This window comes from Marmota monax, unplaced genomic scaffold, assembly GCF_021218885.2.
Source record: "Marmota monax isolate L192 unplaced genomic scaffold, Marmota_monax_Labrador192_F-V1.1 WCK01_AAM20220418_F8-fsc00075, whole genome shotgun sequence".
Classification (NCBI taxonomy): domain Eukaryota; kingdom Metazoa; phylum Chordata; class Mammalia; order Rodentia; family Sciuridae; genus Marmota; species Marmota monax.
Genome location: NW_026694772.1, coordinates 1027113 through 1040998, shown reverse-complemented (window position 1 = coordinate 1040998; position 13886 = coordinate 1027113). Strand labels below are relative to the sequence as shown.

The 13886-nt window shown below is 31.3% G+C and overlaps 1 protein-coding gene across 11 annotated transcripts in view; it reads right to left on the bottom strand.

The window, feature by feature from the left end:
- Positions 1-13886, bottom strand: part of Dmd (dystrophin) — a 2205817-nt gene that overhangs the window by 1377039 nt on the left and 814892 nt on the right. For all 11 annotated transcript variants that reach the window (XM_058572890.1, XM_046425263.2, XM_046425265.2 and 8 more), the window contains 4 exons: positions 10191-10336; positions 6895-7107; positions 4278-4391; positions 3067-3222 (listed from right to left, as the gene is read on the bottom strand). In XM_058572890.1, coding sequence (XP_058428873.1) covers positions 3067-3222; positions 4278-4391; positions 6895-7107; positions 10191-10336 — 629 coding nt within the window. The remainder of the gene's footprint in view (positions 1-3066; positions 3223-4277; positions 4392-6894; positions 7108-10190; positions 10337-13886) is intronic.

The window sequence follows — 13886 nt, the reverse complement described above, 5'->3', positions numbered from 1 at the left end:
ATATGTCCACATTCAGTGGTCAGCACATTGTTCCAGTTTGCTCAGAACAACATATTCCCTCCTTGGGTAATTACTATTAGAATAGGAAAATATACATACCACAAAACACAATAAACAGTAATGAGCAGAGCAATATGTATTCAAACCAGATCCATTTCTATGTAAGAATGAGGGAAAATGCTATGAAAAGTTTGGACAGTAAATAAAACACAATGTCACAAGAGGGTCATATATTTCAAGTTTCTTCATGTCTCTCAATCAATGTTCACTAATATTTCCATTTACTTTTCCAGTTTTATCTCAATCTGAACAACAGCAATTCATTCCTAACTGCTTCCACTAGAGCTCCTTCAATTTATTCTCTGTCTAATGTGAACACATAGTAATTTTTAAATAATTACTTTAAATTATGTCATTCTTATATCTAAATATCTTTGATATCACCCAAATGCATTTGACATATAGATTATATCCTCAATGTGATTTTTGAATGAGCTTGTGATTCTTATTTTCCATACATTTTTCTCTTTGAGCTGCTCTTTCCAATGGCTTTCTTTTATGGCCTCAAATATGCACACTACCAACTGAGCTATACTGTCAGCCCCTATATGCATTTAATTTAATAAATATATATAACAATGTGAATATATGAATAATTATAAATCTCCTTCCTTCTCTCTCCTTCCCTTTCTCCCTTTTTTCCTTCTCTTGAATGTTGTGGCTTAATTTATGAAATATTTCTTTTTTGGGGGTACTGGGGATTAAACTCAGGGGTGCTTAACCACAGAGCCACATCCCCAGCCCTATTTTGTATTTTATTTAGAGACAGGGTCTGAGTTGCTTAGCGCCTTGCTTTTGCTGAGGCTGGCTTTGAACTCACCATCCTCTTGCCTCATCCACCTAAAACACTGGGAATACAGGAGTGTGCCACTCTGCTTGGCAAATTGTGGGATATTTCAGTAAAGGTTATTGTTTTATTTTATAAATAGCTAAAATCTTGATTTTTTTCATTTGGGTACATGATGTTTGGAATTTAAGTTAATTTTAACCATTTTATATCTCCAAAATTGCATTATGAGACCTCCAAATATCTTCAAGTATTTCAAATACTTGACAATTTTGTCTCTATTTGTGTTTTTCTGAAACTTGACATCTAATATTAGGTAACAAGTCATCTCTAACCCAAGAAAGAACATCATCATTTTGTATGTAGATATTTCTATGATACATAGGTTTATACTACTTTTCCATTCTTTTGTCTAGACCACTGAGGTGGTATCAACAACCAAGCCCAGCTTCACTTCTTTTACTTTTCTTTCTCTTCACCTGAGTGGATAATTTCTTCCTTTTAAAACTAGATGATTTTTTTTCACAGGGAGAGCATGGGTAGTATGATACTCCAAGGAGAAGCAGAAAGATGTAAAACCTTGTAGAAATGGAAAAAAAGTTCCCCAGAACATGGCTGGGTTCTATAATATTTTTGTCATGCAGGAAGCTGATGTGTTCAAAATATTTCTTTTGAACAAAAAAATTTCTAGTGTACATTATAATAGACAGGTCTTAAGCCAAGATGTTTAAGATTTAAGGTGTTTTTAAAATTACAGTTGTATAAATTGTAAAAATATTGAGATTTCTGTAACATCAGTGACCTTCATAAAATTTTTGCTGTTGTTTTTCCCTTTGCTCTAAATAAATTGGTGGTATTTTTTCAACTCATCCATTATGAACATTCCAAAAACAAAAACCTTTCACACAGGTCTTCCAGGAAACTATCAATGGTACAATCCATTATTTAAGTGATGATTTTTTTCATGAACAACCCTTATACCACTGACTTGCTATAGGAGAAGCATGCAAGTTAGTTGACCCAAGGTTATCTTATCTGTGAGTTAATAGAACTGCTAAAAATTCGTCAGTTAACTGTAATAGATGTGCAACTTGCCTTGACCATTGGTTTTCTAAATTCTTTTTCAAATTTAACTTTTACCTTTTGGCATTATTTCTTTTTAATTTTTAAAAGTTACTTAGAAATAACCAAAGGCTGACTATCTCTAACACATATAAACAAAACTCTCATTAACTTCAAAAGTTATTAATGGCAAGTTATAGTGGCACATGCCTATAATCCCAGCAACTCAAGAAGCTGAGACAGGAGGATCACAATTTTAAGGTCAGCCTCAGCAAGTTAGCAAGGCCCTAAGTTTTAAAGTGTCAGAATACATTCTAATAGAATGTATAATGAATTAGAACAAAATTTTTAAAAGGGTGAAAAAACTAATAAAAAATAAAAAGGGCTGGGGATGCAATTCAATGGTAACATGCCGTCAGGCTCAATCCCCAATACCAAAAACAAAATAAAACAAAAAGGCATTGATGAATGTTAAAGTAATCACTGCCTGGTGTAGGTCAAAAATTTATCTTTTGTACAATAAATATTTGATATATACCACTAATAAATATAATAGTTTATTTTCCATAGTTTAATCTTTAAATTTAAAATAAATATCTATAATATATATTGCTATATGAAAACAAGTAACTCAGATGTGAATCTAGTTTTTATTTTATTCATTATTATTCTTAATCATTTTTCAGTCTTAATTCATTGACTGAAATAAAGGTATTAAAGAAGCTAAACTTTGAAATCTTAACAATCAGAAGTAAAAATTATGTACATTTGTGTATACACATATTTAAATTGTTCAATTTATTTATATATCATATATGGATGTGTAGTCTATCTGTTGTTATTCCAATTATTATTATACATTTATGCATTGGAGAAAAGACTAAATGAAAATAATTACTATCAGTAAGATCTCATTTTTCAGTGTCACAACTGAGTTCAAGAAGGTCAGTTTAAAATAATAAAGAAGTACTATTTAAAATATTTACTATGAAAATATTTCTGTACTCCAGAGAGGCTTATTTATTTGAATAAATTCTGCCTTAAAGCATGAACATAGCTAGAAAGAACACTTTATATGAAGATAATGATAAAGGGAGACATTAAAATTTTTCAATTAATTAAATTGAGCCAAATCTAATGAAAGATACTGTCCATACCTGACGGCACATGTAATCCCACTGAGTGTTAAGTTCTTTGAGTTCAGTCTCAAGTCTGGATGCAAACTCTGGCTCGGCTTCATTCTTTATCTTCTGCCCACCTTCATTGACACTGTTTAAACTGGGCTGGATCGTCTGAATATCATTGACTAAAAGCTAAGGAAATAATACCATTTAATCTAGCTGAAAAATATCAAAATATATTATAAATGCAACATAAACAGGAACTGTATAAGAATGATGACATTGCATATGAATTTTTGTCCTTTAAAATATGAAATAGACAATTCGGTTGATATCTGCATATAGATCTTACAAAAATGTTCAGTGTTTTTATGGCATGAATGAAGTAGGGAATTATTTGTGTGCTACTTATCTCAAAAACAAAGGGAATAAATTTAGTGTTTCTTGGTAGAAAAAATGTGTGAAAATGAAGGGCTTCATACATTACTACTTTTGAAAAGATTTTCATTTTCAAACACAGGATATTACAGTAATTGTTTATAGCACGATGGGTGTGAAGGTTATTTGTAACCCAGATTTACTTTTTTAGCTTTTTTTTCCAAACCAAGTTCTTTAAAAAGCTATATTATTGTCTTCTTGCTGTATCACAATGGTATAATGAATATCATTTCATAAAACCATGTTGTGTAATATAACATAGTGCACTATACATGGAAGGAGTAATGGTATGAATAATAATCTGTAATAAGATATAAGTAGTAGTCAAAGGTTTCTTTAAATTATCTGCCTATTTATATTATTTTGTAAAGTTAGGTTTAAATAAAAGGCAATACTTTCTCATTTATTAAACCAGTGATTTCTCAAAGTTGATACTCTTAATATTTTAATGTATTTTTTAGTTGTAGGTAGAAACAATACCTTTATTTTATTTTTATGTGGTGCCAGGAATTGAACCCAGTGCCTCACGCATACTAGGCAAGCACTCTACCACTGAGTCACAACCCTGGCCCCCCAATAATATTGATATTCTAGTCTGTGTAATTATTTGTTGTGAAAGGCCTGGTAGGATATTTATCAGCTTCCATGGCCTCTACTTATTAGATGCCAGCCTTAATATCATCCCTAGCATGTTGCAACAACCAAGACTTTCTCCTGATATTACTAAATGTCCTCTGAGTAAAATACTGATCTAATGAAATATTACCATATAAAAGTGTTCACATGAAAGGCATTATATAAAATCTTACTCTGCATTGTTTCAGCTGTTTTTTTAGAATTTCTGAATCTCCAAGAGCAGGCCATTCCTCTTTCAGGAAAACGTCAACTTCAGCCATCCATTTCTTCAGTGTTTTTATGTGATTCTGGAAAAAGAGAACATTTTAAGGCATTACTGGGTGCTGATTACTTTTTACATAGTTCATCATGATGATATGTCTAAACACAAGCCCACAAACAACTCCCATGTTTGAAGGATGTCTCTAAGTAGCTCTTCAGGAAAATAATATTTTTACTAAGACTGCATTTTTATGATCTACTCTATGAGCACTGGTGTATGAAGTCTGCTATTGTTAAAAATAAAAAATTACTACCAAATGTGGTTTTATGATGTTCCTCTCGAGAACATTAAATCATATCCCCCTCTAGAGAAATTTTAAGTTACAAAACAACTCATGATAATACTAACAATGTGCCCTTACACTACATAAAACAAACTATGAACAATAAACTCAATGTAATAGTGTCTTTATAGCCTCCCTAAACCCGAACTTCCACAAATTGTTTTCTACAGTTGACACTCTAAAATAGTCCCTTCAGTTGGGAACTTTCAGACCAAGATTTTGTCAATTTTAAAGAATAAGTTTTTGCTTTTAATTTCTTATTTGCCTGACCAGCTTGAAGCAATGATCAAGTGAAAAAAAATCTTATCTTTTGCTGGGTGCATCCCAGTGTCATCCCAGTGGCTCAGGAGGCTGAGGCAAGAGGATTGTGAGTTCAAAGCCAGACTCAGCAACTTAGCAAGGCCATGTATAACTTAGTGAGACCCTGTCTCTAAATAAAAAGGACTGGGAATGTGGCTCAGTGGTTTAGCACCCCTGGACCCAATCCCTGGTACCAAAACCAAACCAAACCAAACCAAACAAAATCCACCTCATCTTTTATCATTCATAAATAGCCAACTACGTCCTAGTTTTCCTCCTTGTTGGACATTGTTTTTGATGCTTTTTTGGTTATTTTTCGAACATGTCTGTCACTTTGTTATTTCTATAGGATTCAACCACACTGTCTAGATGCACTATATTCTCTTAATTAAATTTCTTTGAAAATATATGTTTCACAGAATGTTTGCCTTTTAATATAATTAGTAATATTATTAAAAACACTTGAATAAATCTAGAAGCTTCAATATTACCACCTTCCTCATATTTTCAAAGCTACTTTTGCCTCTTCCATATCTACACTGTTCTTTTTCCAGTCTTATTGACTTCTTCATTACTGCATTATCGCTTTTTGATATCGGCCTGAGTCTTAGTGCACTGAAATCATTCCTGTACATTGATGACAGTAATCTCCTCTTCTCTTTTTCCTTTTCATGGTAATATGATTTGGCGGGGAGCAAAGGGTGGTACCAAAGATTGAACTCAGGGGCACTGGAACACTAAGCCACATTTCCAGCCCTATTTTGCATTTTATTTAGAGACAGGGTCGCATTGAGTTGCTTAGCACCTCACTTTTGCTGAGGCTGGCTTTGAACTCACAATCCTGCCTCAGCCTCCCAAGTCACTGGGATTATAGGCATGCACCACCATGCCTGGCCATGGTAATGTTTTGAAAATAAAAATGTAATTACATCTTTCCCTCTTGAATATAGTAGTAACAATCCTTTATTATTATTGCTGTTGTTGATGTTAATCCCATTACTACTTGTTTAAAATACATTTTCCAAAGAATGATATTCCAGAGCATTTTCTAATCATATATTTTATTAATCTTTAAACATATAGTATCTCCAGTGAGTTGAACATACTAGTTCTTTTGAAGCTTTCTTCCTGTTTATTTGCTGACTAAAATTTTCCTGATCAAAGTATACATAAGATAATATGCTCTCACTTGATGTTGGACTTCTTTCCTGCCTATTCCTATAATGTTTAATGCACTACAACATAAGGCTTTGAAGATGGAGGATGAGGTCATGAACCAAAGAATGCATGTAGCTCCTGGCAAAAAAAGAAATGTTTTTTTCTTTCATGTATGCTATATGTTTGTATATATGTACACATATGTTTATAAATACAGACATGTAAATATGAATATTGTGCTTATAGAATATTTTAGGACTGCATAGTAAGCCATTTCCCATGTCACTAGGTATTTTTTTAAACATATGTTTTAGTAGTTTTAATTATTTCCATTAGGTCTACAAATTTAGATTGTAAATATTAAAAATAACTAAGCATTTGGACCGGAATTTAAATTCAGAAGCATCTTAGTCCAGTGCTTTTCTATCATACCATGATGCTTTCAAAGTTTCTTTTTGACATTAGTATATTTCACAATTGACCAACCAAAAAGGACATTACCCATAGAATAGTTTGTATTTAAAATTGGTAAGCTAACAATATGTTTAAGTCCTATTTGTATCGATAAAATAATTAATTCTAAAGAAAATCTAAGAACAAGAGCTATTAATTACACTTTTAGGTAAAATACACAAATTATACTCCATTGAAAAGGTTTGTGTATTTGATCTTATTGATGTCTTCAAAGCTTTCTGGGGTTCCAATATCAATTTACCTTTAAATTTGACAATGCACTATTGGGGAAAATAAGTAAATAAGTGAACGTAACAATCAAAATTTGAATTACCTGTATTTTTCGAAGTTTATTCATTTGCTCTTCTAGCTTTTGGCAATGTTCTACCAGCTGGGAGGAGAGTTTCTTCCAGCGTCCTTCAATCTCTTCAAATTCTGATTGGTATTTCTGACTAATTTCAGAGGGGGCTTTCTTTGAAATCTCTTTCACAGTGGTGCTGAGATAATTTAAGCCACTTTGTTGTTCTTGCAGAGAACTTTGCAAAGCCTCAAAATTGAAAAGAAAAAATACATTTATACTAAATAATTAACATTGATAAGTTTCCAATAAATTAAGAAATTAAGCATACTTAAAATGAAATCTATATGAGTAAATGTTCTAATATTAGTTATATCTACTGATAATTTAAGTTCTTTATAGGAATAACTTAAACATTATTTAGTGATATTTAACAATTCATGCCATTTTTAAAAACAATGTCAAACATGTCCAAATCTTTATTTTATTTTACTGAACCAAAGAATTTTAGAACATTTAATTACATTGAACCAGGGGTATAAAATAACTACATTTATGATACAGTTAATGGAGCTTAACTTAATTATACTAAACTCTTAGGAAGACTTATCTCTAGTCTTTTTAAAACTATACTAAATTATTTTGATATAAGGTAAAAATAATTGAATAAATTACCAGATTAAGGGCCTATCGATGCCAGTTAACTCAAGTTTCGTGTTTTTCAAAAGGTGATATTTTATTTAAGTACTGAATTGAAATTCTAAGATAATTTTGGAAAAATTTTATAAAATTTATTTTACATCTAACCTGCATAGGTTTCTCCTACTCAATGTTTTTTAAATGTAACTTTGATTATAAAGCAATAAACGCTCATGATTTAAGAATGAAAAAATATACAGAACTATTAGGGTTTTGTATAAATTTTCCATTTTATTCATAACTAAATATTGACTATCAACCATGTTATGTGCACATACATTCCTTGCTTCACTTATAATGTGACCTATATCATGCAAAAAATTTGACAAACTTGTAACTTTTATAGTTTGATAATACCTATGCCTATTTTGTGATACTTGATTTTTTTAACCTTACCTTTAACTTTGCTTATGTTTACTTTATTAAACTGATATCCCATGACTGACTTTTTAGACACTATCTGGCATATAACTATATTCTGAGCTAATCATTGTAAGTAAGCCATTTCCCATGTCACCAGGTATTTTTTTAAACATATGTTTTAGTAGTTTTAATTATTTCCATTAGGTCTACGAATTCATTTCTAGCTTTCCTCATCTGTAAATTATTTTTACATCTATCACCTGTCTACTAATATTTTGAATATATTCTGGTTATTACTCTAAGATTTAGATTTTATGCAAATTATATACTCATATATATATTAATGAATATGTATTTTATTAGAAAATGTTGAAATGATTTCCTCCACAAAATAAAAATTATATTCCTATCAGTAAACGAAAATGTTTAGCTTATCACTTCCAGAAAAACAGCTAAGAGTTTTTGTGCATATGTGCCCAAATAGTATATGAAAAATGTATCTTTACAATTCAAGTTATATTTTTTTTCATAGATTTACTGGCCATTTCTGCCCACTTTTGTTGACAACAGACTTTCTTACTCATACAAAAATTATTTTCCTTGGACTTGTTTTTCTTTAAAATTTTCTCTGGTGTTTTTACAATGGCTGTTGCTTCCATTGATTTTTATGCATCCTCATTATGTTTACAAATCTGTATTTTTTAATTTCCAAAATATTTTCAACTCTGTATTTTATATGTTATTTCTGGTGTAACTTTTGAAGTAGGATCCTTACACTTTCCAAATACTATTTATAAATAATTATCGTTCACCTATTCCTTTTTTAGTGGAAATATTCTTTTGTACTTAACTATTCTGCATTTCCTGTGTAATTTTCTCTACTTCCCTATTGCTATGCATTTCTATGCATTCTTGAAAATTTATTAGTTCTATTAGGTCATAACTTTTTTTTCAGCTAAACTCTGGAATCATTACACCACATATTAAAAATAACATAATATAACCATAAAAGATTAAACAGCTACATTTTGTTTGGTTTATAGTAAATAGTTTAAACAGAACAATATATACTAGAAAAGATTTTTTAAAATTTCTTTAAAATTATTTCTTAGAAGAAGGACTAATCATACAGATAAAGTTTAACTTATTTTTTCATAATCTCCAAATGTAAATATAATATTTAAGTTCCTAAATGTAAGTAATGAATGTTTTCACATCTTTAAAAAATTGAATATACAACTTAGGCTTTTTGAATTAATAGGAAAAGTATAGCAAATATCATATATTTTTTCATCTTTCATATTAGTATTTTTATCTTTCCAGATATATAGCTGTTAAAAACGGTTACTAGAACTCAAATAAAAAATTAAATATTATATTTGATGAGTATTTACATTCAATTCAATTTTACAAATGTACTGATTTTACCCTTGTTTGAGAATTGAGAAATATTTATTTTATTTGTTCTTTTTAGATATACATCATAATAGAATATATTTTGGCATATTATAACTAGATGGAGTAAAATTCTAATGAGGATCGTATTCTTGTGGTTATACATGATTTGGAGTTACCCTGGTGGGTATACAAACACAAGGATAGGAAAGTTATATCCAATTAATTCTACTATCCTTCCTATTCTCCACCCCTCCCTTCCCTTCATTCCCCTTTGTCTAATCCAGTGCATTTCTATTCTTCCCCTCCTCACCCTCCCTTGTTATGGGTTAGCATCCATATATCAGAGAGAATATTTGGCCTTTGGTTTGGAGGGACTGGTTTGTTTATGTCATATAGCACCATATTCTCCACCTGCATACATTTACTGCCAAATGCTGTAAGTTCATTTTTCTTTATAACTGAGTAATATTCCATTTTGTGTGTAAACAATAAACCAATGGGGGAACTTTTGGTGGCTTTTTTAATAATTGAAACCAGTAAATCTGAAATTGTGTACTAAACTAAAAATATACTCTGTACATCAACAAAATGTTTTTAATGAGAGTATTTTCTATGTACACATGTACATGTTTAAATAAACACATACATATATGTATATACACAGTATATAAATTAGCTATATATTTATGGTAGAGAGAGAAAGGTGGCAAAAATTCATAAATTATATTCTCAAAATCTCTTCTTCATTTGTTGCACTGGTAAGCTATCATTCTTGTCATTTTAATTCTAATGTTAATTTAAAATTACATCAACATGGTAACTTGATATGAGAGATTCACTGTGTTGTTTATGATATTCAAATATCTACAGACCTGCAACTCTCCAAGTCTCTGCTCCATGATTTCATATTCAGTGACACTAAGCTGAGGTATAGCAAGTTTGTTTTCTGACTGCTGGATCCATGTCCGGATGGTACTCATTGTTTCCTGATAGCGCATGGGTGGCAAAGTGTCAAAAACTATCAACAGTGGGAAAAAAAGAGAGAATCATTTAACCATTTGAAAATTTTGCCCGGTTTACCCAAATTGTCAAAGTCACCCATGAAACTAAGTTTAACTATTAACAAAATGTGGAAATCTGAAACATAGAGTATAATTATGACAATAAATTCCTACCACTTGTCTGGTATGTCAGGAATGTCAAAATTGTACTGAATTTTGAAATCATTCTTGCAAACTCTATATCAATAAATTCAGATTGTAAGGTCAGGGAAAAAATATACAGACAACTGGAGTTATTGTTTTAGAGCCATATATATTATATTCAGAGAAAATGATCAGTCTCTAACTACACCTAACTTCAGAGGCTACTCTCTTTCTGTGTTTGCCTTTGAAGAAAACAGTATAATTACCCAAAGTCCTAGATATTTTAAATTTTATCTGTCACCTCTGATTTTAGTAAAACTAAACCAACTGATGTGTGTTGAGTATATATCAGGAATGCTAATAATAAGCCAATATGTATTACCAGATCTAATTCTTATAATTAAATCTGTGAGATATGCATTGTTAAAACTATCTGAAATTAAAACTATCTGAGGCTTTTTGTAGAAAGGCATTTGGTAGTGGTTTTGACAAAAAAAGATATATATATATATATATATATATATATATATATATATATATACACACACACACACACACACACACACATTTGTGTACATGCCTTGTAATAATAAATATATGATATGTATTAATAAAATATATGTGTATACTAGGCCTTTTATAATATATACTATGTATTATGGAATGTGCCATATACAATGTTTGTTTATATATATATATATATATATATATATATATATATATATATATATATATTCTGAAGCATGTACATGTGTGTATATAAAACTTTAGTTATAGTGACCATGTTCAATGAAATTAAACCTAAAATTAAGAATTTTGCTAACAATTGGAAGCCATAACAATGACATAACAGATTTCAAGGATAATCAAAATGTACTTCTAGAACAGGAAAATGCAATATGTGAAAATCAGGAGAAATTGGATGTGTATAACAGTAAATTAGACAAGGAAGAATAAACAATCATTAAAGTGAAAGATACATGAGAAATGAATACTTGGAATGAAATAGACACATAGGTTAGAAAATAATACAACACCAGTATGACAGTCTAACATAAATATACCCCAGAAAGAATGTGGCACAATTTATATATGAAGAGATAATAGCTATTGTCCTAAATAGAAAAAAAAAAAAAAAAAAAAAACATAACCCAAGGTCCAAGTTTACACAATTATATCATTAATTAAATATCATTCATTTTTATAGCTAGGAATTGAGTGTCACTTCTATATGCCAATTCCTTCTACATGAAATAGGAAATTATTTACATTTATCTGGGAGCTCATGCTCAAATTTAGTAGATTTTAATCTGAGCATTTCTGATTTCTCATTAAATTATCTCTATGGTACTTTCGACTTCACTGTTCCATTTCATATAAATAATGTGTTGTTTTACTACCAACCAGATATTTTTATTTGAATGTTAGATGATAATAAACAAAGAGGTACCTCATGATTCTCAGTGAAATAGTTATGATGAAGTAAAAGGATGTGTCTGAGAAGGTATTTGAGCAAGAGATATTGAAAAAGAAAGCAGAGGCAAGGGGATATGATGGATGGATTATAAACTGCAAGAAGACTGATTTAATTGAAACTGAATATGTACATTCTGGAAAAGAGTGCTTGTTTCCCTTGTGACCATAGCTGAAACAAACGTGTATTATAAGCTTGCTAGAGGTTTTATTATTAATCAGCCCAATTTTATCCAGATGATGAGTGTATATGTCAGTAGAAGAGATAAGAAAGTGTTGGTGAAGATGTTCAAATTACTTTTTATTAGAAAGAGATCAACAAGTTTTTATGAACGTCTAATGGGATTGCTTCTCCCTTTTTTTTCAGAAACAGCTGTGTAGCATGACAATTAGAGAGTCTGATTCTGCAGTTTAGAAAACCTGGCTTTGGACTTGATTATCTATTTAGTAGTTTCAGGAAATTACTTCACTTTTTAGTACCTTAGACCTTATTTAATAGAAATAAGGATGATACTACTTTGGGGGCAATTAAATGAGGTCATTCATTGATTATTCCTTCATTCGGCAATAATTTATTCAGTACTTTGAGCACCAGGAATTCAAGAAGTAAAAATAAAGGACAATAAAAAAGCCTCAGTTCTCAACAATTCAAAATAGTTGGTGAGTCAGTAAATGAACTAATAGACAAATAAATAGATCATAATAACAAATAGAAATTTCTAAGGAGTAAGAAGATTTTACCAGGGCTGTGGGCAGGGGAGAGATCATTTCAGATCTTGCACTAAAACCAACTTAAGATATATAATTACATACAAAAAATGTTGGAACACATGAGGACTTACACAAAGGATGGTGGGCAGCCTATAGGTCTGCAACAGCAGGGAGTCAGTACCATCTCAAGTGCTAGAGGTACATGGGAAGAGCTGGGATATAATGTCACAAGAACTCAGTCATTGGGGCCAGCCCTCAGGATTATAATTCACAAGGAACTTCCCTGTTGGGATGTTAGACCCTGAGATATGACATTTCCAGAAGGAGCTAGAACCTTGGAGGACTCATTCTCAGCCACTGATGGAAACACACCTGTTATGGTTTAGATGCGGTGTCCCTCAAAACTCATGTGTGAGACAAGGCAAGATCTGGAGGAGAAACAATTGGGTTATGTCCTTAACCTAATCAGAGAATCACTCATGGGATTAACTGAGTGGTGACTGAAATGGTAGGGTGTGGCTGGAGGAGTTAGGAATTAGGGCATGGCTTTGGGGGATATATTTTGTATATGGAGAGTGAAGTCTCTCTGCTTCTTCATCACCATGTGAGCTGATTTCCTCCTTCATACTCTCCCATCATGATGTTCAGCCTCACTTCTAGCCCTGAGGAATGGACTACGACCACTGAAACTGTGCACACTCAAACTTTTCCTGCTCCACAGTTGTTCTGGTCAGATCCTTTAATAACGGAAGTGGAAAAACTGACTAAAACAACACCCTAATGCAGTAAGACACATATCCTATGTTATCTCCTTTTCCTACCTTCAGTATTTCATGAGGCATTCCACTGGCTAACCCAAGCCAACAGCCTGTTTTTAAAAGAATCCTGAGCAATGAATTTTTAGTGGGAAGAACAGGGAACGACACTAAAAGCAAAAAGACAAATGATCTGCATGAGGACCATGGTGGGGAGTAAATAGAATTTGATTAAGAAAGGCAAGGGACATCCATATTTTTTCCAGTATGCTATTTCTTAAGTTTAGTTGTTTGGTATGCAGATTTTCTTCATTATTCAAACTTTTATATGTCATAGGGCTTCCTTAGATAGAACAAAAGTATATAATAAATAAATAAACAGAAAAAGGGCAGCAAGTGACAAGGCAGTGATCAAAAGGCCTCTCTGTGAAAGCACCACTTGAACAATATAAAAGAAGGGAAGGAAGAACCCATGTGAATAGCA